The sequence below is a fragment of the Bacidia gigantensis genome (genome assembly GCF_019456465.1).
Source record: "Bacidia gigantensis strain McMullin 20006 chromosome Unknown contig_156, whole genome shotgun sequence".
Classification (NCBI taxonomy): Eukaryota; Fungi; Ascomycota; class Lecanoromycetes; order Lecanorales; family Ramalinaceae; genus Bacidia; species Bacidia gigantensis.
The window spans coordinates 247602-273399 of record NW_025408594.1 but is presented as its reverse complement, the minus strand read 5'-3'; the positions used below and the strand labels follow the sequence as shown (position 1 = coordinate 273399).

At 49.3% G+C, this 25798-nt stretch overlaps 10 protein-coding genes across 10 annotated transcripts; 8 read left to right on the top strand and 2 right to left on the bottom strand.

Annotated features, from left to right (window-relative positions):
• Positions 1-130: 130 nt before the first annotated feature.
• On the top strand, positions 131-769 carry KY384_002400 (uncharacterized protein; the record flags this gene model as incomplete). The annotated part of the gene is made up of 1 exon (XM_044810923.1): positions 131-769. One exon carries the CDS (start codon positions 131-133, stop codon positions 767-769), a length of 639 nt encoding a protein of 212 aa, XP_044671806.1.
• A 1133-nt stretch (positions 770-1902) lies between these two features.
• Positions 1903-2592, top strand: KY384_002399 (uncharacterized protein; the record flags this gene model as incomplete). The annotated part of the gene is made up of 2 exons (XM_044810922.1): positions 1903-2183; positions 2253-2592. The coding sequence occupies 2 exons, from the start codon at positions 1903-1905 to the stop codon at positions 2590-2592; spliced, it is 621 nt and encodes a 206-aa protein (XP_044671805.1).
• Positions 2593-6697: 4105 nt separating this feature from the next.
• Positions 6698-7988, bottom strand: KY384_002398 (uncharacterized protein; the record flags this gene model as incomplete). The annotated part of the gene is made up of 5 exons (XM_044810921.1): positions 6698-6992; positions 7059-7297; positions 7365-7511; positions 7581-7677; positions 7738-7988. 5 exons carry the CDS (start codon positions 7986-7988, stop codon positions 6698-6700), a joined length of 1029 nt encoding a protein of 342 aa, XP_044671804.1.
• Positions 7989-8381: 393 nt separating this feature from the next.
• On the top strand, positions 8382-9722 carry KY384_002397 (uncharacterized protein; the record flags this gene model as incomplete). The annotated part of the gene is made up of 1 exon (XM_044810920.1): positions 8382-9722. The coding sequence occupies one exon, from the start codon at positions 8382-8384 to the stop codon at positions 9720-9722; it is 1341 nt and encodes a 446-aa protein (XP_044671803.1).
• A 4030-nt stretch (positions 9723-13752) lies between these two features.
• Positions 13753-15733, top strand: KY384_002396 (uncharacterized protein; the record flags this gene model as incomplete). Its single annotated transcript, XM_044810919.1, has 4 exons — positions 13753-13976; positions 14072-14685; positions 14742-15011; positions 15060-15733. 4 exons carry the CDS (start codon positions 13753-13755, stop codon positions 15731-15733), a joined length of 1782 nt encoding a protein of 593 aa, XP_044671802.1.
• A 475-nt stretch (positions 15734-16208) lies between these two features.
• Positions 16209-17363, bottom strand: KY384_002395 (uncharacterized protein; the record flags this gene model as incomplete). Its single annotated transcript, XM_044810918.1, has 2 exons — positions 16209-17217; positions 17296-17363. 2 exons carry the CDS (start codon positions 17361-17363, stop codon positions 16209-16211), a joined length of 1077 nt encoding a protein of 358 aa, XP_044671801.1.
• Positions 17364-19109: 1746 nt separating this feature from the next.
• On the top strand, positions 19110-20093 carry KY384_002394 (uncharacterized protein; the record flags this gene model as incomplete). The annotated part of the gene is made up of 2 exons (XM_044810917.1): positions 19110-19763; positions 20028-20093. 2 exons carry the CDS (start codon positions 19110-19112, stop codon positions 20091-20093), a joined length of 720 nt encoding a protein of 239 aa, XP_044671800.1.
• Positions 20094-20638: 545 nt separating this feature from the next.
• On the top strand, positions 20639-23273 carry KY384_002393 (uncharacterized protein; the record flags this gene model as incomplete). Its single annotated transcript, XM_044810916.1, has 2 exons — positions 20639-20728; positions 20874-23273. 2 exons carry the CDS (start codon positions 20639-20641, stop codon positions 23271-23273), a joined length of 2490 nt encoding a protein of 829 aa, XP_044671799.1.
• A 315-nt stretch (positions 23274-23588) lies between these two features.
• On the top strand, positions 23589-24446 carry KY384_002392 (uncharacterized protein; the record flags this gene model as incomplete). Its single annotated transcript, XM_044810915.1, has 2 exons — positions 23589-23602; positions 23951-24446. The coding sequence occupies 2 exons, from the start codon at positions 23589-23591 to the stop codon at positions 24444-24446; spliced, it is 510 nt and encodes a 169-aa protein (XP_044671798.1).
• A 203-nt stretch (positions 24447-24649) lies between these two features.
• Positions 24650-25789, top strand: KY384_002391 (uncharacterized protein; the record flags this gene model as incomplete). The annotated part of the gene is made up of 2 exons (XM_044810914.1): positions 24650-24742; positions 24794-25789. 2 exons carry the CDS (start codon positions 24650-24652, stop codon positions 25787-25789), a joined length of 1089 nt encoding a protein of 362 aa, XP_044671797.1.
• Between the last annotated feature and the right edge of the window lie 9 nt (positions 25790-25798).

The following is a 25798-nucleotide window of genomic DNA, read 5'->3' as shown; positions in this document are numbered from 1 at the left end:
GGGGAACCTAAATTTGACACCCGCGGAGACAAGGGCATGGCTGAGTTTTTCCTCGAGCAGACTTAAAGTCTAGCTTGGAGAGCAGTCCTTGAATTGGCCGTTTGATTTATCTGGTGTGCCAACCCGCACCATGCAGAGCCGGAGCCTGATTATTCTTGTCTCTTCCCTCCAAGTGTTGTGTCAAGCGTTTGCTGCATTGCAACCCCTCAACACCACTACCTCGAATACGAATACTACTATCATAACGCAATGCAAATTAGATTCCGGCTCTGGAGGGACGTCGTGTCAACCTCTACCCGGTTTCGTATTCAAAATCCCGGGCTCCTCCATAAGCTTGGTTGTAAGCGTCGAAGGTGACATTATGATCCGTACGGACATCGAATCATGCCTTGACACTGCAAGCGACTATGCAAGAAGCCAAACAGACGGGGAACCAATACCAATTCCTGCAGGTTACGATCATTTTGATATGTTTGGCGCTGAAGTTAAGATCATGCGCCTCGACCTTGACGATAAATTCACCTGGCAAGATGCAGTAGATGTGTTTCGAGGCCTGAAGGAAATAGAGATCGAGAACGACTTTTTGAGGAGCGTAAGATTTCAGATGTGGAGGTCTTCAAGAAGGGGAGCCCTACGTGCCATGTTAGGGCTCGGCTTTTTGAGGAATTACCCGCCATTGGTCCCACCACCACAAATGGAAATCATGAATAGGACGATACCAGGATATTTCGAAGTCGACAATATCACTCTAGCAGCAGCTACATTATGAAAGCATATTTGGGAAGAGGATGTTCCCGTTGCCCAAGTTGATCCTTGTCCAACGTTTTGGCAGGACGACTTCAGCAGTAGCATGGAAGACTGGACATTGAAAACTCGAAAGGCACGATTCTAGATGCTACATATGTCACCTCATCATGAAAAGACTATCTGATGCTTGTCGTAAAGAGTAGAATACCAGGTGGAACTAAATTTGCGAACGGCATCAGACGAAGGTATCTCAGTCGCGCAAACCACTTCCTTCGTGTGTCGACGAGCTCCTTCTTCAAGACCAAACGCACATGATCTATCAAATTGCCAATCCGGATAGCTCGAGCTCGATGTTTGCCTTGAAATCCTGAGAATTGGCACTTCTTACAAACGGAGACCCCTAATGATTGTTTTCAAGGGATAAGGCTAACATCAGGATTACGTCTAGAGACAATAATCATATCAGCGCCGTCAGCTGTCGTCATAGTCGAGGTCGAGGATGTTACACCAACTTCATAGTTTGACATGTGCCTCATCAAGCGTCCTCTCGGCTCTTCTTTCCTAGGTCCATTTCTGACTCCTCTCGATGCGCCGATCCGACATCCGAGACAACGTTGAAGACACGGAAACAACATGCTTAGATCTATCCGACAGCACGACACATGTTCGCTTCAACGACCATTGTCGCTTCCAAGGAAAGACCCTCGGTTGCGCTTGTAGCAGGCGAAGTTGCTCATGTCAGCAGCGCGCTAGATGCTCGTTTACATGCAGATGAAGGAATACGTCCGTCGGCAGCCTCAGAGATCTCGGTAATGGCTTAATCTTGGAGCTTAAATTGAATCTTGGCTCTGCTTTACGCTTCATCTGAGGTCAGCACTAGAGCATGCTGTCGCTTTCGACCTATTTAGGGCCTTTCGAGGAACGCTATCTTTTAGTTCAAACATATCAAAGCTCGCAAATCAGCGGCTGGGCCATACTGTTACGTTGGGTTGTGTGCAAACAATATCAGGACCTTCACGATGCCGACGGCTATAAAGGGACGATTCTCCTCTCTGCAATGGCCTGATCAGCACACTCTCTCAGACATCTTCAATCCCTTGAAAGGAAGCGATACTTGCTGTTATCCCTGTTCCCTCCTCATTCATAAGCTTGAAAATGATTCTCCACACCGCAGCCCTCGCTGCCATCCTTGCAATAGCCTCAACCTTTCCCACCGAGTTGATCGAGCGCCAATACGGTCAAATTAGTGGTGGTGCAGCAACCTGCACTGAAGACACCAGCTACTCCGTCGATGCCCAATCTGCACCCTTCGAAACCCCCGAAAGGATAGGAACAGACCAATTCTGTACCTCCACCAAGTCCGACACCTGCACCGTCGGAGCAGGCTACTCAGTCAGCATCGGCGTCACCATCACCGTTGGAGGCGGTCTGGATCTGTAAGCCTCTCCCACTCATCACCTCATGAACCCAAAAACCTACCCCTTAACCACTAACTTTCCTGCCAGAAGCGAGATATTGTCCGTAACCGGCAGCGTCTCCTGGTCCTACACCACAACGCAATCCACCACCGTCGGCGAGACATGTCCCAAAGGCGGCTTCGTCTGCGGCCTGATGTACAAGAACACGAACATCGAAGTCAAGGGTGATAAGATCAGGAAGTATGCGGATAATTGTGGTGCGATCAAGGGCCAGGAGATTGGACGTGACCCCTACGTGTTTCAGGCGCCGGCGCTCACGGCGGGCAGGGTTATTACCGAGTATGCCGTCTGTATCTCGAATACGAATGGGCCTAAACATTTGGCGAAGAGGCCGAAGGGGATTCAGTTGTGTCCGAGCGGTGCGTAGGGGAGTTTGTCATTCTGGGTGCAGGGGGGGGGAGGGGGAGGGGGGGGGGTGGGGGTGGAGGGTCAGCTGGAGTGAATGGAGTGTGCTGTTATCTTCACATCGAGGAGAGGTGTGTATGAGGATGTAAGAAATTAAGATATACGGGAATAGCGCAAGAAGGGGAGATGTGTTCGTGTGCAAGGAAATTGAAAAAATTGAAATGTTTTCTGGGTGAATATCTTTCAACGTGCAAAAGATGATCGTGATCGTCCACCCTTCTTGGCTGTCATCCCGAAGCATCCTCGAATCAGTGGATACCGAGTGTCCCCTCTATGCCTTCCTCGTTCCCTTTCCCTACCCTACCGACCCAGCGGCCAACAGCCCCAATGTCGGGCACCCGGCCTTCAGAAGGGCGTAAGTGACCAATTCAGCAACCGTGGGCGGGCTTGTAATCCCCAGCCTATCGCTATGCTCCTGCTAAGGGAGGCTTTCAGGGATAGAGGTAGTAGGAGTGGGAAGCTTTGTTAAAGGGTGGGAGGATTTTGGGAGGGCTTTAGGCGAGGAAGCCGGGAGGTGGAGGGGGGGAAAGATGGAGAGCGGTAGTCTGTGATGGTCACTATCTTTGAATTTGAGTTCAAGCTCTTGTTTTTGGCAATGTATTTGATGTGGTGGTAATTGAGAGTGAGTGCTGATGTGGACTAGTCATTCTTAGAAGTGACGATGTTTAGCAGGTGTATGAAATCAGACTACTTATCATCCATGTCGATTTGTCTTTTGTCAGCGCAAACAAGTACACTGAAAAGGTTATAGGTCAGCCGCTCGTCTGAGGCACGGACTCGCGAACCAGTTGATTACAGAGCAATGAACTTTCGATATGACCATACTCGTATCTATAGTCTCATCAGCCTATCAATTCCATGTTATGGCCGGATTCGTCAAAATTGCTCTATGAGATTGCTCATGTATGATCCTCGCTTCTTCATTCAAGCTATCAGCAGCCTCCCTATCTCATGGGAAGTGCTGAAGCCTCATTGCTGGTCTGCCGAAGTGAAAAATGGTACACAGGATGTCGGCTCCAGTGACAAGTTTTATGTTAGGTCGTGAGTGGCTTGTAGAATTTTAAATATGCATAATATTTGAGACGTATCTTCTCATGATAGTCTGACATCGGGCATCCGCTCATTGCCATCGATGCTTTCATCGAGGCCAGAAATGCATCATTTGAGATTCATAAAGGAGTTTAAGTTCCATTCATACAAAGAGAATGGGTCGTGATTTGCTGAGTCCCTCAATGCTGAACAACATTGTTGGTTTGAGTATGCCTCGGGGTCAGCCTCGTCAACCGGTGTCTGCTTAATGGAGAAAGGGAGACGACGACCTGGGAATGCAGTCTCGGATTTGCACAACTTGCGAACTATCTCTTATCAATGTATCCTTCGATCTCGATTAGTGGGAGTAGCGTGTGAGACGGCTGACCCTGTGGTCAAACCGCAAGAATAGCACAGCTTAGCTGGAAATGAGACACCAGGCCAAGACAGGCAGACTAGTGAGCTCGTATGCGCCATTGCACTCTTGCCAAAGGAGGAGGAGTTGAGTCGCTGCTCCGAACATCGCCAGAACGGGCATATTCCTGGTTGCTAAATTCGTGAAATGCCCCGTTAGCATCGCCTCTGACAAAAGCGCTGGGTAGACGGCAGAGTATCCTCAAAGCGCAATATTAAGAACGTTCTTGCATTCAAAGGCTATTTTCTAGGAAGGATGATTTGCTTTATTGGTTTAAGGCTCTGAGATAGCATATTCACTGCTCACTGCTCACGACAGAATGAGTACGTGCCTGTTTAAACATAGGGGGCTAGAGCTCCGATAGACACTGGAGCTGCATTGATGCTAGTAAGATAAGACTACTTTCATTCCTCCTTCTTCCCGTCCATTCTCATGCTCATGACTTCACAAAGAATGATCTCCTCCTCTAATTATCTCCAAGATGACAGCATGAATAATTGAATGACTAGTGACGAGATCAATTTCCGAGTAGCTTCCCTCCTTACTGGATCAAGAGGTATAGGTAGGCCCGTTGCAGAAAAGGTAAATATCCCCTTTCGAACTACTCCCGGCCTGTGGACCAAATTATCAGTCGATATTCTCACCGTCGCCTCAGTCGTACAAGCCAAGACTTACCGCAAGAGAGCAACAAAACTGTTTTGGGCGCTCAGGTCCGCACGACGCCTTTGGGTCGACGATCTTGCCATCCACACATACACCAATGACAGTTCCTTTGACCTGATCATATTGCTTGCAGCAGACAACAACGGTACTACTGAACTATTACTCTCGACAAGTCAGTCATCAGCTTGGTTCAGAGATATAAGAGACTCGATCTGTTCTTTTGAAGGAGGAGTGAGAATTAAGGGCGACTTACTGGAATGCCGTCAACAGTGACAGTCCGTAGGGTACGTGGGCACGTAGCGGTGCGTCGGGGCTCCAGCCGTGCTGGGCTTGCTGATACACAGGCCACAACGGCCGCCGAGAGAAAGATAAGGTTGAGGCTTGGAAGAAGCATCTTTTAATAAGTCTAGGATCCAAAAGTCAACTGAGTTTGTAGATTGTTATGAGTTCTAAAGATGTGGAAAATCGGCTTTGTGGAATCTGTGTTGTGCCGCAGGAGGTCTTATATCTACGGGGAAGGGCCACAGAGTGAGTTCGGGAATGTTCGCTTGAGTGAGCCTATGTTTCCTAATTGTCGTTCTTTCCGCTGACTTGTGAGCTGTTGTGAAGCTTTCGCTGTGCTGTTGATTCTTCGAGACACATCATTTTGCGAGATGGTGTGAGACTAACCTGCCGTCTCACGCTACCGAGGATGACCGACCCACGAATCAACAATGGAGACTCTCATGCCTACACGACTAGCTCAAGTGACTTATGGGCATTAACCAAGAAACTTGATCGATGTCGACGCATCTGACGATATCAGATCTGATTCAATCAAGATACAGGCTTCATCGGACAGGCTTGTTCAGAATTCAATACTGAGTCTGGGATGTTCAGCTGGAGGAAGTATGATTGGAGGCAGGTACACTACCCATCACAAAAGAGCTGACTGCATGAGATAGTGAATAACCTAGCTTCAAGCTAGCTTTGAAAATGCGGAGAAGGTTCGTGCAATGCAGCCACCCTTAATTAAATTTTCCTCACGCGTGCCGTGCTCATGTGCCGGGCCGAGCATATGCGTACACACTCAACATCTGTGGCTGCCTTGCCATCATCCGTCTACGACCAGAAGGGGCAAGGATACCAAGGCTAAGAGACGATCTTGACAAATGAATCGATCGAATTGCCGTTCTAAGGATATAGTCGCGATATTTTGGAAAAGCGTGTACCTTTGGGCGCCGAAGTCAGACCGAGCTAGACACTGCCGCAGCTATCATATGTGTCACACATGTTGTCGTCGGCGTGTCATGATGGTGTCTGAAGGCTCCCACAATCCCACGAAGGCTTTTGTCATTGGAGCAGGAGTGACTCGTCACATGCGTCTGTGTCAATGCAAATAGTTCTGGAACTACCCATCGGAGAATTTAGAGCATAAGATGCGTAGATCGAGCAAATTCTTACTCCTAGGAGAAATAGTCAGAGGGTGATCCGGCGATCAAGCCTTGAAATACAGCTATTCGAAGCAGGCACTAGCCGGATCTGTCTTGGACAGTACTTCAAAAGGATTTGGCGTCTTGACCAAAACCTCTCGAATATGCAAACTCGTCTATCACCGGATAGGTACAGACAATCCGCCAACGAAAGATGATAGCAGGCTTCCGGAAACATCGCAATTCTTGCGCCTGGGAGCTCGTACATTCAAAGGGCAAGAAATTGGACGAGAAGATTGATATTGAATGAACTATCAAGTGCTAGGCCTGGTATATTCCCTATCTTTCCTCAAGAGCCTCAGTCGCAACCCAACCTCACCTTCCACCATTGACTCCCGCCTTATTCTCCTAGCGAATTGATTGTATCTCTCCTCATTGGTTATCCAGTGGCATATCTTAGTGCATGTTGCTTCAAATATTCAATCAGTATCTTTTCTGACACACAGAATCGTTCTAGATGACTCAACGTCACATCAATGTGTCAGAATCTAATCTGTAAGGGTGAACAGCATGTGATAAGGGGGTGTTTGGCCGGTGATAGTGAATATGGTGATACTCTCAATCATCTTACTGCCGAATTGATCCGGATGAGATATTAGTAGAAAGGCAATCCCGTTCCCATGGGGAGTGCTCATCAGGGCCGCGAAAGTGTCCGAGCCGGAAAGAAAATTGTAACCCGGCCAAGGCTTGTCGAAAACAAAATTGCCGGTTGGTTCGACCATCGGTTGCCGTCCCGCGGCCTCAATTATGATTCGTTGAGTGGCTGGAGTGATGATTCCCTGTCTGATTGGGGTCAGTCAGTGTCATCAGACATTCGATCTAGGATACGCAGAGAGCGAGATAATATACTTAAAGATGTATTTCAGCGACCCAGCTTGGCCACCTGCCAAATGAGACCACACAATTCCAGCCACGTCGGACCACTTTTGCAAATTTGGCAGTCTCTGCCACCACGCAACGTTGGTGTTGGTTCCGATTGTAATATTGGCCTGACCCTGAAGCCTCGAGTATGGGCTGACATTGTCGGACCCCATGAGCATCCGCCCTGCAGGGTTGTAGATGTTGTAGAAAGTTCCTCCCGTTGGTGCCTACGTCACAGTCAGTATGGACATTGCATGAGATCCTATGTGCGCCAATCGGTATCATTGTTCTTACCAGATCTTGGAACATGCAATTGCCAAAACTTTGGCTTTGAGCGTTAGTAATGTGATTGTCGAAATCACTTTTGATTCCCAGCTGTTTGTATATCTGATTATATCCTTGCACCATGAATGGTTCCTTCTCGTCTTCGTACGTCCAACCCTATTGCATGTTATCAGCAAATTTAGCCAAGAAGAAGCAGGACTAACGATATCAGGGCAAAGTACTTACATTGCCAGCAAGGTCTTCATAGTGGCTATATTGAGTTTGGGTCCTTGGTCCTTGCATTCTCTCGATTCTGGCCTTCCCATTTGCGATGGCAGTCTCCCTACAGCACGCACATGAATTCAGGTGCGATGAATGATTTGAGAAATGTGATGCAGCTTACCAGAAACCTACTCGCTTGCTTAATTTGCTCTCTGAGAGCTTGAGCGCTTCATAAGGATCTCCGAAAGGGATGCCGACTTTGGTGAAGTCATTGTTAACAGTAGCGGCGGTAGGTATATTTGCATTGGATCTCGTTTTGCTCCATCCCACACGCTCGCTGCGCTGGATTACCGTATATGTCGGTAAGAGGATACAGATCACCGCGAACGACAAAACGACTGGCCAGAGATGATTAAGATTACGAGACTTCATGTTTTGTGATGAATCTTTCGGCTGCTTTCTGACTTTAAATTCGAGAAGTGCCAACGCGCAGCAAAGTGTGGTGAGAAGGGCTTGGGGGTATTGGGCAGGGCACCAGATATGTAGACAACGAATGTGCAGGTTTTGATTATACACAGCGTCACTAGCCCTGCTGCAATCTCGGGACCCTCGCTCTCCTTTCGGCCTTCTGAATTGATTGGCTATTTCAGCAACTATCAAGTGGCAACAGCAAGGATTCATCGCAAATCCCCAGCTTCATCAAAGACACAACAACCCCGCAGCCAGCCGCTCTTCATTTCGTCCTTACACTCTCGCATGTGACTTACCCCACCATCCAATACAGAGAATCCAACAAGCTCGTCATACACCAGTCCTAAGTCCAATATGAACGTTCCTCAAGAGATTTGTAATCTGGTAAGTGCAGCATCGAGTCAATATCTTATACGATTTATGCTAACGCCTCAGATTACGTATTATGTCGACGACGGACTGGTACCGGAAGACTCTCTAGGCCCGCATACTTGGCTACAAATGGAGCACAACAGCGATGAGTCGCTGCGAAGTCTCGAACTTACGAGCAAAGCTTTCTACCGTGCCATTTGCCCGTGTTTCCAACGAAAGATTAGTGTCACATCCAGAGGTAGTCTCGGGCTTCTAAACAAGGCTTCCCAAAGTCCCACAATCGCAAACTACGTAGAGATCTTGGACATACGCGTATACGACGATTTATTTAGCGATCAGAATACCGATTTTGCCATGTACATCAACGACCTTTCCAACCTCGTCGGCTTCATCGGACGTTTTCAGAATCTTCGCGCGCTTGCGCTCTCTTATAGACGGCTGTGTAAAGATCATGGGCGTGACTTCATGGTAGGAAAGGTTCTCGCACGCATCATTGGTGTCGCCCTTCGAGATTGGCCTAATCTTAAGCTCAATGAGCTTGTGTTGGACATGCCCGTGAATACAAACTTCTGGATCCTGTTTGATGACTTTCTACCTTCGAAGGCTGATATCAAAATTGATACACAGTCAAGTCATACAGATTGTTTGAGTATTATTCAACATTTGAGAGTCCAAGTGCGAGAAGACGGTCTGATATTAGTGGAAGAAGAAATGCCCTTGGACAGCAATCCAGTTCTATCGCATGCAGAGTACTGTCTTTCCATGCTGATTAATCAACTATCAAACCTTGATTCTTTGTGTATCAACTGCGACTCCATACTCAGCATTTACATACCTGATGGAGAACGCATGCAAAACTTACAGGTTTTGGATTTGACTCGTGTCCGCCTATCCACTCGGAGTCTGAGGCATTTCACGATCTTTAAAGATGACCAAAGGCTACGATCTGTCAGTCTCGAAGAGGTGCAGTTGGATGTATCGCGCTCGAGACGATCCACTGCAGGTTGGTCTTTCGTTTTTCAAAGTTTGGTTTCTTCACCACACCTTGGCCACCTCGTTGTAGAATCTTGCGGTACTTACACACAAGAGTCCGGCGTCTCTATCGGGTTTATATCGTCATCGGATGCCTCCCCGTACCGAAAAGGTGACGGCTTTAAAGAACTTGATCTGCTACTGCGCCATGTAGCAAGAGTACGTCGCAAAGCAAAGGAGTCCGAGCAACAAAAGAGGCGCGAGATGGAAGCTTTTCCGACGAGCCTGACTTCTCCTTCCGACACTATACCTGGCAATTGGTTTGCGAAACAAAGCGAAGAGATGCTGTAAGGACAATATTTATTTACGAACAGTAAACATGGCAGATTGATACTTCGGATCACTTACAAGAAAAACTAGTTGCTTCTAATAACCATAAAGGCAGCAATGACGGCAGCTGAGCGATGATTTCGCGAGCTGAAAGGTCCGGCACTGATTAGAATTAATGCAAATGAAGGTTGAGGCTCTGAGATCAAAAGGGCACAATCTAGCTTAACCGAAAGTTTGGTGTACCTAATTCGCTTCACAAAATGAACAAAGATACCACATCTTTCCTGATTATCTACGTTCTCGTCCCCACCTTTTCACGCGCCTTTCCTGGCCGTCTCTGAATAATCAAATACCGAACAAAGGCAGAGTCTCCAAGATGCATTTCAAGAAGAGCCATAATTTTTCCTTCATTGTTTATGCCTAGAATACTTTAATTCACCTTGCGTACCTGAAGCATCCCCAAACCAATGCCCTCCCCCTCGAAGCATCCGCCGCATCCACCAGACTCCTCTTCACGCGCTCCGCCCACTCCTTATCCCATCCCTCCTTTCCCCCTTCCCGAGCCTCATACTCCACAAACCCCTCCCTGACTTTCTCATAATGCACAACGAGGTGCTCCGTCCAATTTAACCACCCCTCTCCCTCGCTCTCCTTCCCCTCCATAAATCTAAACCCCTCCCTCTCAAACAACCCCTCATACCCCTCCCTAGTCCCCACCTCCTTCACAGGCAACCGCTTCAGGTACTCTTCTATCCCGCCCTCCTTCTTCCCCGGCCCCTCCATAATATCCGTGAACACCACCGTCCCCCCTTTCTTCACCACCACCCGCCCAATTTCCGCGACCAACTTCTGCCTATCCACAGAATGCAAAAACGCATCTTGCGACCAGCAAATATCGAAACTGTCGTCCTCGAATGGAAGATCTTCGAACGCGCCTTCGACAATGCTACAGCACGGCATCAACCCAATTACGGCCACCCCGACCCCAACCCCTCCCCTCTTCCCCCAAAAAGAAAAAGAAAAAGGTAGAGCAAGACTTACGAGACTAAACCCCCCACGCCCTCCTCCAAACACAACTCCCCATTCCGCTGATTCTGCACACCCGACAGATTCAGGCACGTGACATGGCACCCGTAGGTTTTCGCCAGGTATCTAGCCGCGCCACCGTAGCCGGCGCCGAGATCGATGACGCGCGTCTTTGGCGTGATTGGTTGGGCGAAGGATGCGAGGCGTGAGACGGTGCGGTGGGAGGCGAGGGGGATGGACTCTGGTGGGGGAGAAGGAGATGATGGGTGGGTGGTGGGGTTTGATGGGAAAGGGGAGGGGGAAGGAAGGGTGTATAAGCCTATGCAGATGTTTTGGCCGCCCCAGACGGTGGAGTAGAACGCGTTGGCTGTGGGGGAGTCGTAGTAGGTTCGTGTCTTTGCTGTGTCGGACATTTTGGAGGGTAGGTAATGATTTGTCGGAGAAGAGGGTGGATGGGGGAGTTCGAGGGACTATTTTGTTAGAATCTGAAGTCGTTTGTTCTCGCAGCTCTACTTGGGGGGGTTGATATGGTAAGAGATAGAGCAGTAAGGTAGGGAAAGTGAAGAAGACGCAATGTCTGAACAACTTGGACTGGAGGTCGTGTAGCACGGGCCAATGGGCGCAATTTGCCTCAGTGATCAGTTGTGGGGATTCATAGTGCTTATTGTCGCATCTTGGGCCCACTGCAAAGACATCGCGTTTCGTCATCGGTCGAGGATCAGATAAGATAATGAATTAGAGTGCTGGCTACTGCCGTCACAAATCTTGAGGGTGCTACCCGGCGTTCGTTGGGTCGGAAGTTGACCTGACCTGACCAATGCTGAGCTGACCAACGTTGAGCCGACCAACGAATAAAGCTGAGCTGACTTGCTCAAAGCTCGCCCGACCAAGGACCATAGCAGAGCTGACTAGGAATATAGGTGACCAGACCAACGACCAAAGCTGGACCGACCAATAAGGTGACCTGCCGTGATAAAAGATGACCTGACGATCAAAATCATATAGCCAGCAAATTTTGTTGGCGTCTCAGCACTGATTCTGAACTGTTTACCCGAACGGCGGCCCATTTGGCAGGAAAACTCGACTGGTCATGAAATGAAATTTCGATGCCGGCGTCACCCCTGACAGTCAATGCGGCCAACCGTGGTAGATGGTCGCTTGATCTTCAGCTGCCGAAACGAACACCACAGATTCGTTGCTGCTAGGGGTTTGCCGTGCGCTTTGATCATCTAGATCTGAGTCGTCATCTCCGAACGTGCATCAGCCCATTGCACTCACGTTGGACCGATCTTTCATTTTGATGCAGCAGCCACGCTTGATACAGTCGCAACGCTCTCATTGGTCGATTTTTGGTCATGATTCTCGTCGTGGTTCTGTTGTACATAATGCTCAATCAAAGATTGTTCGCGTTACATGTGTATCTCCTGGGAGAGTTAGCCGCCAAACTTGATGCTCACGTTTTGCAGATTTACGTCTAGGGCAGTGACAGCGCTATGCCAGCCGACGATTATCATATTATCTTCAATCCATGTGGCTTTCCGTTCCCAAAGTCTTCTGATCCTTTTCACGTTCCAGGCTTGCGTCGGATAATGGTGTTTTGCATGTAAGAAAATCAAACGCTGATGTTGCGACGCCGCCTGGAGATTTTGCGTCAAGCAAGTCCGATAATACGCGATGACTGACCCAGCGAAACCGAGTATGGTGCTGATACAGGAAGGAAGCGCCGCGGTACCGTTTACTGTACTCGTCAGATGACGATCTTTTCATGTATGCGTAAGAAGCCAGTGGCAAAAATAAAGACCGGCCCCCAAAAGTAGTAAATGTGGGGAAAGTGTCTGTCGTGGATAGAGTGACCGACTTGCACTAGTAATAAGAGCTGTGCTGAAACCTATGACGGAAGCACCGGTGGTTCCCACAAGCATGGTACGGAGCATGAAGGTGGTTTGACCGCTAGTGCGGCCTACCCCACTCATCACACTCATCAGAGTCGCGATGCTCGACGGGGAGTTGTCCCTCAAAGCCTGTTGTAAAAGTCGTCATTCATGACAAGCCGTTTTCAGTACGCCAAGATACCTCCTATCTCAGACATGATGCCGACTTCCACACCCCCTTTCTGCTGAAATGCGGGTTCCAGCTGGACGGAGCGAGTGGAAAGATGTGCCGTTCGGCTTGCCCACAGGCTGATTGGTTGGTAGGCAGAATATTCAGCTGTCAAGTTCACTAGCCACGTGCTGACGGTTGTGCACGGGCTATCTGTTCAAGGAAAGGAGGATTCAGGGGACGTGATATGACAGGTGGGTCCTGATGTCAATTAAAGGTTCGCCCCAACGCTAGGTCCCAACTGGTGCTAGCCTAGAGCGCCGCCCGGTTAGCTGATTTCCTATTTGAGCCGAACTTGGTCTAGATTCTTTGCATGTCAACGTATTCCTCCTTCATCACTGACTATCTTCAAGCCATTGCCGTGTCACACGATTCCAGACTATGCCACAAAAATGTGGTAACGGCCCAGCTGATGGAACGACCACCCCATTGGTTGAGGCATGCCGGATCTGCATCATCAACATTTCCTATTCCGTACAGCGGAGGATGTTCTCATGCCGCTCTCGCGGCTACTTCCCGTCGAGAGCGGGGAGCACGTCTCCACCACCAATTCTGTGACTTGCCTATCTTAGCTGCGTCACCAATGACGACGGGACTCAAATAAGTTCCATCCCCCTGACCGCTGGCTCTTCTGCTCATCCTTCTTGAACCAAACAGCGTTCTGCCAGGTCGAATAGCCTGCACCCCCCACAGTTACCGTCATGCATTTTCCTCACGCTTTTGTCTCCTACCTTGTCTCTTTCCTTGATGTTGTGACTCTTTCCTCTGTCAAACATGAGCCCCCTCATCAACAGCCCCTACAAATTTATGAAGCTCCAGCATCTACTGTGGCAGCTGTCATTCCTCCAGGACCAACCTTCGCTCCGCCGTATCCACCAGGAGATGCCCCCCTGATGATGTCGCTATCCAATGCGACTATTCCGCCATGCTTGGGTGGGAGAAATGTAATCGCCCTGAAGATCGAGGTTGCTGGCTCAAAAAGGGCTCCGAAAACTTCACTATAGACACCAATTACGAAATCAGATGGCCACAAGGGACGACACGCAAGTACACCCTTGATGTCGCGGAGATGGCATTAGCTCCAGATGGTGTCTGCATGGCACACGGTAAGGTGTTCAATGGCTCATATCCGGGGCCTTGGATCCAAGCGTAAGTGCTCTTCCAGACCTTCCATCTCGATCAAGAGTAGAGATGTCAGCAGAGCAATGACACCTGTAAGCATTGCTGACTCCACTTCAACACAGGTGCTGGGGTGACGACATCGAGATCACAGTGCGCAATAATCTCTGGTACAATGGCACGACTATCCACTGGCATGGAATTCGACAATGGAACACAGCTGAGATGGATGGCGTCAATGCAATCACTCAATGTCCAATTGCGCCTGGACAGTCTTTCACCTACAAATTCAAGGCTATACAATATGGATCGTCCTGGTATCATAGCCATTATTCTCTGCAGTATGCTGATGGCTTGGCCGGGCCCATGACCATCTACGGGCCATCGTCGGCAGGCTACGATCACGCGATTGAGCCAATTCTGATGACAGACTGGAATCATAGAAGCGCATTTGAGGACTGGCCAATACTCAAAGGTCCACCAAAAATGACAAATATCTTACTGAATGGCAAAGGAAGATATAATTACACCAACCCCAACAAACCAGGTCTACCAATAGCCCAGTCTGAGCGTTATAGCAAAGTCCTTAAGCCAGGGAAGAAGTATCTTCTTCGGCTTATTAATACATCCTTAGATACTCACTTCGTTTTCTCTATCGACGGGCATAATGTTACCGTTATTGGTGCAGATTTTGTGCCTGTCAAACCCTACGTCACAGACTCTGTGCGCGTCGGAATCGGTCAGTCATACTAATTTCCTTGTTCCTGATTCAAACATCTGACAGTTTGTGGCTAGGCCAGCGTTATCATGTTGTCGTCGAGGCAGTACCAATCGTTAAATCAGCAAATGGCAATTACTGGATACGAACTACCCCAGCCATTGCTTGCGCCAGATTTCAGGATATCAATCCAGATGACAAGACCGGCATCATTCGATACGATACCAACAACACGGACGATCCTACTTCAGCAAGTCGGGACTTTTCAACTGAATGCCAAGATGAGCCATACAAGAGCTTGGTTCCAAAAGTTCCATGGACTGTAGGCAAAGCATCGAATGCAGATGGTAGATTTCCACTCCCAAAATCACCAAGACTTTGCTGAGTAGACATAGCTGACAATCAGTATTTTGTCAATTTGAGAAAGCCTAATATCAAAGGACCCTGGCATCCAGAGGGGAAATCTCGCTGGACGGCTTACGAAGAACCAATGTGGCTGAACTTCAGCCAGCCATCAATCAGATATCCTAACCCCGGCCCTGGAAAACCATACCCAAAATGGCTCGACATCGTTACCCACGATCCAAAAGGCAAAGATGAATGGATCTATCTCGTAATCACATTGACCGATAAAAAACCCAGCACAGGCGGAAAAGACAGTCCCTTTGTTCCCGGAGGTCATCCCATGCATCTTCATGGCCACGACTTCGCCCTCCTGGCAGCATCTAATGACCCATATCCCGGCACCTTGGCACAGATTGAGCACAAGCTGAAGAGAGACAATCCGCCCCGACGAGATGTGGTGCTCCTACCCACTGGTGGATACATCGTCATCGCTTTCAAGGCAGACAACCCAGGCCCGTGGCTTCTTCACTGCCATATCGCTTGGCACGCCTCATCTGGCCTTGCCTTCCAGATTCTGGAGAATATGGACAAGATGAAGATTCCAGCTGCGAGCCAACTTGCGATGAACGAGACTTGTAAGCAGTGGGACAAGTGGGTCGGTGAGAAGAAGAACTTGTGGAATACGACAGCCGAGATCGAGTTCCAGGATGATTCAGGTATCTAGGGAACTGATGAGGGTTTGAAGATCGGAATGATCAGGATGGGACTTACTAAGAGCGCGGTTGAGCAAATTTAGCTAAGGTGGGTTGGTAGCAATCTCTATATGACTACTTGCTATCTAGATAGTTCAAAATGGAAGCTGGCCTACCTGTTGCTTCACCATTCCAAACCTAATATATTCCCCGGGCTTTATCCTTCGGCGCCTAAACCTAACCCACAGCAGAGCAGTATTAGGATCCATAACTCAGCTTCAGTGACTGCGCATCTCCACATACTGACCTCGTGGATGGGCGCCCGGCACCCATGTTGGCATCAAAGTCATAAATCCACCGTCTGACTTTGCGTCAGATTGCACGGCGTCTCCTCCATCGTGTTTGCGGGGGCCTGAGCAGAATGGTCAGCGCTCATACTGAAGCGTGTCTCGACGTCACGAAAGCACGGAAAGAAGAAGTCTGAGGCGAGTATGGGAATGGAGTGAATCAACGCAAGATGACGGGGGCGGGGTTGGGGAGCTCGAGACAGGACTTACCACGCTCGAAGCAGGCTTCAAATCCGGCGATGACGGGTATAATGAGTAACATGAGCGGCATGAACTCGCCGTACGTGTCGAGTGAGCTTGGTTGCTCTTCTCCCTTGTTGCTCATCCAGCCTGATGCGAGCATCCATTCCTGAAGCTGGCGGAAACGTACCGAACATATTATCATTACAGTGACTGAGAGTAACCAGCAGACTGCACCGATGACGATGTAAAACTTTCTGTTTGGCGCTTTCGGTCTCGCTGAGGCTTTGCCCTTTTTTTGTTTTGGTGTCTTGGGGTGTCGAGCTCGGTTGGCAAGAAAAAGATACAGATGGCTTAGTGCGAGGATCATAATGACTGCCACTAGGAGAAACGTGTCGACGCTTTTGCTTAGGTTGTCGTTGGAAGTGAAGCTTTCGAAACAGGCGGGACAGGCCGCAGTTTTTTCCAAGTTTGTTGAAAATCCAGTACTGTTGTTCGCAAAGTCGATGCCTGTAACTTCTGTGCCGTTGACTGCGGAGCCGGATGCACTCTTGGTCCAGAGACTGGATGTGGTGAAACTCTGAAGGTCGCTTTTGGCTTGCTTTTTGTTCGGATGGCCTATGAAGCACATGGCTGGTAGTACTAGGCCTGTGCTTGACTTGTTCGTCTGCTCGTCGTGGGGTGTGAAGGTGGGAAGAATTGGAGAGTCTGCTTTGTAACCGAGGATTGTGACTGTAAGCAGAAGTATGCCCCATGCGAAAACTAGTCGGACCCATAACGCTTTGGAAGCCGAGTGCCAGTCCACAGCCATTGCTGAGCTTAAGATCGATGTAGTTGCAATTGTGATAAGATCACTGAGAAGATCCAAGTGGTAGGTGGAGATGTAACACTTCATGAATGACACCGTAGGAATAGTGAGGGCGAGACCTAGGACAATCTGCGTGTCGATCAAAGCAACCAAAAAATTGTTCAACACCCGTTGCATTTTACTGATAGTAATTTTTCTTGAAGATTCAATCCGTTAGCTCAAAATATCAAAAAGCATTGACGGCTTTAGTCAGACTCACCGTATGTAAGATGGCGTGGTATTGGTAAACATGAGGGTGACACTTAGTAGTAAGGCTAACACAGACATGGTGACGAAAGTTGCATAGACCTGATTGGGATATCAGTGCTGTGAACAAGTTTAATGGATTCTCAGAGAACATACACCAATGCCTGCGATGTCACTGTCGGCCTCAAACGAATTGGGCAGGCTGCAACGGATGGTATGATTCCCGGAGCATTGTTGGGACATATTTGTCACTTATTATTCGTACTATGGCTCTCAGGTGTGTATCCGTTAGGGAATAATCGATTTGAGGTGTTGGACGCCGATCTTCCAGTGCGAATACTCCTGTGCTTCGAGGGGATAGTCATGGCATAGCTGTGGAAAACCACGAACATATACCACTCGACTGGACGCAACATGTCGTTGAACAGTCCTCTTCTCGTTGTTCCTGACATGCTTCACGGCTGAGTCGGCCGCCAACACTAGGATAGAAAAGGCGAAACGTATCCGGGAGAAATGTGCTAAGCCATGACGCGGGTGGTGTGCAATGCCACGTTTTCTAACTCCACGTTTAGACTCGAAGGATTTCAAGCACCGTAGAGCATATACGAACTAGCGTCGAAAGAGGGTAGAGGCGCCGAGCTACCTTCTTGATAGGTCCCGGCATCGAGGCTGGCATGCTGGAAGTACGAGAAGTTTGACGGAATAGGGGGTGTGGAGCCCAACAGTATATCGATATAGATCATCCTCAATGCATCTCTGACACACGCCGAGGTTGGTGGATTAGCACATGCATGAGTGCTCTCGCGTATCTTCACAGGTGGCTTCCTTCGCCAAGATGCCAAGACAGCCACCGTCAGCGCCAAGCACGGCTGATACCTAATATCTACCTATCAAAACCTTGAGCTTCATTTGACAGTTGTTCGTGCAGGAGGGAACGCCCCGTTCATGTGAAGATAACAATTGCCGGCTGAGTCTGTGTTGTTGCACTGCAAACTCACGCGAGAAGGTGGATCTGCAATGCAGCACCATGTCAAATGAGGTGCTCAGCCAGTGATTAGGGGTCCAAAGTACCCGGTGCCACTGGTCAAGGTCGGCGCACACATCGGTCCTTCAGGGGGGCCGGAGGCTTGAAGAGATGACTCCTCAGTTTCCTCTTCACTTCGACGTGTCCGAGCCCTCCCACTCTGTGCCGCTTCGAGGCTGTGATTTCCCGTGGGATCCATGCAATCATCCAGGTTTGCTCCTCATCGTCTCAGTTGTGTTAGAGGATAGCTTTTGTTTCCCTCCGATCAAATTCTTGCACAAGGACCTCAGCATGACCCACTTCGAATGCCGAGGCTGTCCCTTAGTCGAAATAATCACGGCTGATCGCGGTAAGTCCTACACTATGACCTAGTCATGATCTATCGCTTCCCCTGTGGAGATAGTGATATGAGAGTGACACGAATTTAGGCCGGCTGGACTGTGCAAAAGTTGCACTTCAAGGACTACAGAAGCACTACCCTAGCAGCAATGGATTGACTGTCTAGTACACTACGGTCCATCTTCGTTTCTTTGTTGATTTTTGACTGGTCAAAGCTTCGTTGAGGCAAACAAAATCCGCAAGTGCGCGAATTGCAAGCGCGAGCTCTCAGCGCTATTCAGAATACCGCCTCTTTGGTGGACCGAATCGTCTCGGCGAAGCAATGATATTTTTGGTAAAGAATCCACAGTTGGAGACAAGGGACAAGTGGATGGATATAGTACGCCAGCACTGAATCTTCAGATGGAATTGACATGGCTATAGATACTTGGTTTCGATGTGTTGTCAAGAATCTCATTGAAAGAATGGACTCAAGCGCTGATCAAGACTATGAGTGGCTAAAGCTCAACGTTTTCTCTCGGTGGGATCCTTCGGCCAGACAGAATATGATGGCTGTTTTTGACGCCAAACCTGAGATCAAAAGGCAAATACGCGACCTTCTGTCAAGCTCCTCGGACGCGATGACTTATGCCGAGCCTCAAACTGTTCATATGTTGGCTGCGACAATCATCTTCACCCTTCAAGAAGAAGCTGTTTGGAAAATTCGTGACTCGGTCCGTAATATAGAACTGACACGCACACTTGCGGCTCCAAACTATTCACACCTTCACGACTTGGCCAGGCATGCAATACATGTTCTCGAAACGTTAGAACTGGCATCTCTGACCCTTGAGCGCATGATCAAGCACTGTAATACTTTCACTACGAAGATACCGGCAACCGATGAGGTTACTGCGACCGCTCGGTGCCATGTAAATGATCGCCTTCAATTCTATCATGACTCGATCCAAAGCTTGCGACTTCGCGCAACTGCTAACAGGGATCGTCTACTCAATGAGATCCAATACTCCTTCAACATTGTCGCACAAAATATTGCGAATGCATCTAACATCATCAGTCATGCTGTTCAAACGGACAGCTCTGCTGTCAAGACGATCGTGCTTGTCACGGCGGGCTTCGTGCCAATGACCTTCATTGCAACGATTTTCAGCATGTTTTTCTTTTGCTATAATGCTGAAAGGGGCATAATTAGAATCTCCGAGCAAATATGGATATATTGGGCGATATCGATTCCCTTCACATGCTTGGCAGCCCTTTTAGCCTATATATATCACTTCAGCGTCGCTTCCAAAGACTACGACAGACTGTTGGCCAAACTCAAATTGCTGAATGTTTCCATAGGGCCTTAATAGGAGGAGCAAAGTAACATTGGGCAAATATAGCCGAATGCTGCGGCATCAAGCCACGGAATGCCGATCATACTTTCTTCCGAAACTCCTGTGACTTAGGATATGTTGGTATCTAGAAATTCGGGCGCTCCAGTGCGCCAGCTGCATGCAACATCGATCCTTCATGAGCAGCCAGTCTCCATAATCTCAGACCATCAGGCGTCTGAGTAATGTATATACTAGACACAAAGAAGTGACCCTAGTAATGCTTCATCCCGAGTCCGTGTATATTTAGATCTAGGTACCGTGCCCCTCGAATACGGTTTTACAATATTGCATTACGACTTAATCTTGAAGCTAGTCAGAAGTGGGTGTGCGCCTTGCAGGTCTCGGCAAGCCTGTAACAACAGTCAGTCAGCCATTGTACATGGGAGGTGGAGCTTTTTTCTGCTGCTAGGCTGGGAATAGCCACCCTTACGGTTATACCGAACGAATGAGCAACCCTGTGTCCTGATTCAGAGACTGCGCACGTGGCGAGGTGCTTGCATACCCCCTCTCGACACATCGCTCGTCTGCGACAGAGCCGCACTAATGTCTGCTGCTGAGGGGCGTCCTGGATACCCATTTGGGATGAAACCCTCAAGACATCAAGCAACCTTCATGCCATGGCTTTTCAACACGAGTATCTTACGACCGTCAGCCCCAGCCTCAATGGTGGAAAAGCTGTTGGTATCATCGAAGCAGCATCCTCGCAGGTCTGCAATATCTATTTTCCAAGCTCCCTATTTGCCCACTCAAAGTTGTTTCTTGCATCGATAGCTCGACTTTTGGCCTTCACGGCTAGAAATTACTTATGTTCTATGAGCCTTCAATATGAGTGACTTTGTACAACATCAAGAGAGGGCCCTCGCTGGACACATCATGGCTGAAGAGGGAGCCAGATGTAAGAGTGACGAGTACACAGTGGGATGGATCTGTGCACTTCCCAAAGAAATGGTTGCAGCAATGACCATGCTCGATGAAGAATATGAGGACATATCGAGACAAGACTCCCACGACTCGAATAATTACACTTTAGGACGCATTTATACCCACAAAGTGGTTATAGCTTGTCTACCCTCTGGAGTCACTGGGAATGCACCAGCAGCCCAGGTGGCAACGCAGATGCTGAGGAGCTTCAAGTCTATTAAGATTGTACTAATGGTCGGAACCGGTGGCGGCGTGCCCCAACCACAGGACGATATACGGCTAGGCGATGTGGTCGTCAGTGAGCCACAGGGTAGATTGGGAGGTGTTGTGCAGTACGACCTTGGAAAGAAGCTGGTGGGAGGAAAGTTCGAACGAACAGGATCATTGGATAAGCCTCCTACGGTGTTGCGGAGTGCGATTTCAAAGCTGAAGGCAAAATGCGACATCGATGACTTCGACCTCCAAAAATTCTTGACTACGAATCTTCAAGAAAAGCGTACCAATGTACGCGATCAATTTGGCCGACCACAAGCACAAGACGAGCTATATCGCGCTGATTATACCCATGTTGGCAACGAAAAAGACTGCACCCGATGCAATAACGAGAACCTGGTCCTGCGGTCAAATCGAAAGTCCCCAACTGAATCCAGGATTCACTATGGCACCATTGCGTCGGGGAGTTGGGTCATAAAAGATGCTGCGACAAGAGACAAGCTCAACAAGGATCTCCGTGGCGTCAAATGTGTCGAAATGGAAGCCGCTGGACTAGACGGTTTCCCTTTCTTGGTCATTCGAGGTATATGCGATTATGCGGACTCGCACAAAAATGACGTATGGCAGCAATATGGAGCGTTAACGGCAGCTGCGTATGCGAAGAAGCTCCTGAGCATCATTCCTAGAAAAGACATCGTCAAAGCTGAGGCTGTCGTGTCGAGCCCGCCTCAGCCTGGGTCGGCACTAGTATCGCAGCAATCCACACAAGACCTGGGGCATTCAAACAACCCTGTCTACCGCCAAAATGTATATGGTGGCTATCAAGGCTCCCCTGAGCTCGGACAGTCATATCCACAGTCTAGGAGAGGGCTTACCGACCAGCTTCAACCGGGATTTGGACCCTTAGCTGTGAATCCGGGTCCGATAATGAATAATCCTTCCTTTGCAATGGGAAAGCCTTCGGAGCATGAGAGAGCTTTGCCGTCCGACCAAGAGCGATCAGGCCTGGGAGAGTGGTCTGCATCCTCGAGTCCCGATCTTCACTTCCAATCGAACGGAACTAGGCGACCTGCTCCACAGCAACGAGGCTCTCCCTTAGGTCAAACTAGACCAGGCTTCGGAGAGCGCTCTGCACATTCAAGTCCAGCTAGAAACCCTTCTTCCCAGCCTCCTTCGAGACAACACATGGTCCTAGGCTCGCATGTTACCAATGATCCAAGAACGATGATGCTCGGGAGTAGCAGCAATGGGCCAGCCGGTGTACAAAGAAAAGCTGTAACGACTCCCAAGGGTGAGGCCGTGGGTTACAAAGAGACCCAAGGTATGGCATATCAACAACCATCAAGGACAAGTGCCTTTGATCACACGAATCATCCACATCAACCAGATCTCCAGCGTCCTGCCTTCCGTCACAACGACCCACCCTTGTTCCATCATCGTGACCCACCTGTTCCACTGCAAACCCTACCAAAGCTCCCCCACAAGCCAAGACACCCACAAAGTCACGATGGGAAACATCCACCACACGAGCAACATCCGAAAACACCTGCTTCAAAGAAACCCTCCAAGGCTCATCCTGAAACACATGCTCCTGCTGCTGTAGCTACTGGTGCCATAACAGGTGCAGCAATTGGCGCAGGAGCCGCATCAGTGACGAGTGACCACGAGGACGGCGGCTATAGTAGCGGGCAGGGCGAAACAGCCCATGACTCTGACGAAGAGAGTGGCGACAGTGAAGACTCGGATCAAAGCTCTAGGGTCCAGTCGGACCACTCCGACAATGACTCCGAAAGTGGTCATCAGTCTCTTCACGAGATTCCTCCCGCAGAGCCTATTGACTATCAAACGAGTTACGATGCTAATCCAGCATACAATTCCCGTCCATCAACTTCGCATGACGGACTTGCTTACAACCCTACGCAGCCGACATATGGTGATGTTCAGGATAGTGACGATGTGAGTGATGGTGGAGGTGGTTGTTTTGGTGGCTCTGCTGATTGTTGTGGTGACAGTGATGGTGATCCTGGCTGCTGTCCTGGTTGTTGCGGGGATGACGGTAAAAATGATGAAAATGATGAAAATAACGAGGGGTGTCGTGACCAATGTACTGTTATGTGAATGCTGCACGGGTGTATGCTTCGCTGAGAATCAGAGAAATAACCAAACCCATCATTCAACATTGATGGTATTGGTAGAGCTTTGTAACACGCTGGGACATGCCCATAACAGGTCTTTCCCGGCCGAGAGAACTTTTAATATCGCTCTTATCTCGGATGAGACTTCAAGTAAATACACCCAATTCGCAGAAAATGCAAAATCGCAGAGCTGGAAATTGTGAGGACTTACCGCAAGCTCACTAGCATTTCTTTGACTTTCAGAACATCAACAGGCTGATCAATAGGAACGATGTGTCTTGGCATTATCTCCATGAACATGGTCAATGCGAGGTCCAACAATATTGTCTCAATAGCCGCGACACGATGTTGGCGTCAAGTTTGCCCTCGCGCAATCGTGTGAGACATGGGGAAATCTTTATCTAAATAGAAGCTCATGATAGATTCCAGAGACCACTGACAACATTTCAGACCTGCGATGACCAAAAAAAGTCAGCAAATACAATGCGGTCTGTCAGAAGTGCCATTTCGACAATCGCACTTTCACTCTTCCTTCCAGCACCCTCAGCACAATCCATTGTCAACTCAACGACCAACACGACCATCAGTCGCTACGGGCCGTAAGAAAAGCCAGAACCTCGATAAACGCCCGCAGTGAAACACAGCTAATGATTTCCACAGTGAAGAAAGATTTCCCCTACCCGAGCACCCCAATTACATACTCCAATACCGCTCCATAACGCTCAACCCCGACGACCCCATCCGCATCCTCGATCCCACCCACCTCTCTAACGCCTGCGACGACGCCTACGCCACGATCAACGTCCTAATCCACATCCACGGCCCGCAATGGCCCTTTCGCAAAAATGGCACTGCGCCTGACAGACCTAATGAGGAAGGCATCTTCAAGTCCAACCTTATCAAAATCGAATTTGAGGAATTATTGGATACGCCGACGACGCTGGAGGTCGCGCAGTGGGTTTTGGTGGGGATGAAGGAGGCGGTGGAGTTGAGAGGGTATGTGCAGGAAGCGGCGATTACGGTTACGAGGGTGAGTGCGCCGTGGGGGTTGCCGCAGCTGATTACGCTGGTGAATATGGTGGGCGAGGATACGGTGATTCCTGGTGGTGGGGAAGGGGGGGAAGGGCAGGCGGCGAGGGTGGTGGAAAATGCATGATGACTGTGTAGATTTTTCACTTGACTGCGAAGCACTTGGTCAATTGAATAAAGTCTGGAACCAGCTTATAGTCTGCATTTGAGAGATGAGCTGTCTCCTGGTCTACGGCATATGGTCGTGATAAAAGGGAGATTGAATGTGATTCATTTTCAGGGGTTAAACCAGGCCCTTTCCGGCGGTGTGCCCGGCGATACGCCCTGAAAATGCCAATCTCCGGGGCTTTCGAGGGTTCTGGCTTGGCATCAATCACCCAAATTATTTACGATGCGGTCTCGCCAGAGACTTCCCTCCACCAGGTAGGTGACAATAGCACCCGTTGGTGCGTACGAGGCTTACTGTATGTACAGAGGTCCATCATGTCGCTACTTGCCAAATCAGCCCATGGAGCAACGTCCCTGATCGCTTTGCAAGTCGCGTCGCGAGCCTTGACTTTCATCGTCAATCAAGCCCTCCTGCGCTTCTTGTCCCCTCAAATACTTGGAGTCGCAACACAGCTTGATCTTTTCTCAGTCTCAACCCTGTACTTCTCAAGAGAAAGCATTCGTGTTGTGTTGCAAAGAGGAAGAAATGACAATGACAAGCAGTCTGAAGACAAGAAACGTGATGAGACGGATCCATCTGCTGGCAGACGGAAAGACATACAAGAAGCCGTCAACATCTCCTACATAGCGATCCTTCTCGGGGTCGTCCTCGCTTTCACTTTTCAATACCTTTATCTTCGCAAAGCTGACCCTGCCGTCCTCTCTACCGCCTACATCCAAAAGTCTCTGAACCTTTATGCCATCGCAACAATCCTTGAACTGCTACACGAACCCTACTTCGCCGCCGCTCAATCGCAGCTCCAATACGGCATCCGGACGTCTTCTGAAATGCAAGCAACATTCTCCCGCTGCATCATCACCTGCGTATCCGCAATCTGGGCGAGCAAGAACAATCTCGACCTAGGCGTCTTACCCTTCGCTGCTGGCCAGCTTACATACTCCATCACCCTCCTACTCGGCTACTCCTTCCGCCTCTCAAGTACCTTTGTCGAGACTTCCACCTCTCCATACCCTCACAAATCCTCACCAGCTTCTTCCCTCATGCCCACAGCACGCCTCAAGCTCGCCTCAACCCTTTACGCCCAATCCCTCTTCAAACAGCTCCTCACAAGCGGGGACAGCTACCTAATCGCGACCCTCACAACGCTCGAATCCCAAGGCGCGTACGCTCTAGCCTCGAACTACGGCGGCCTACTCGCCCGCATCCTCTTCCAACCCATCGAAGAATCCTCCCGAACGCTCTTCGCCCGCCTCCTCACCACCTCCCCCCAAACTCCCGCAACTCTCTCGCTCAAGCAATAGCATACCTCA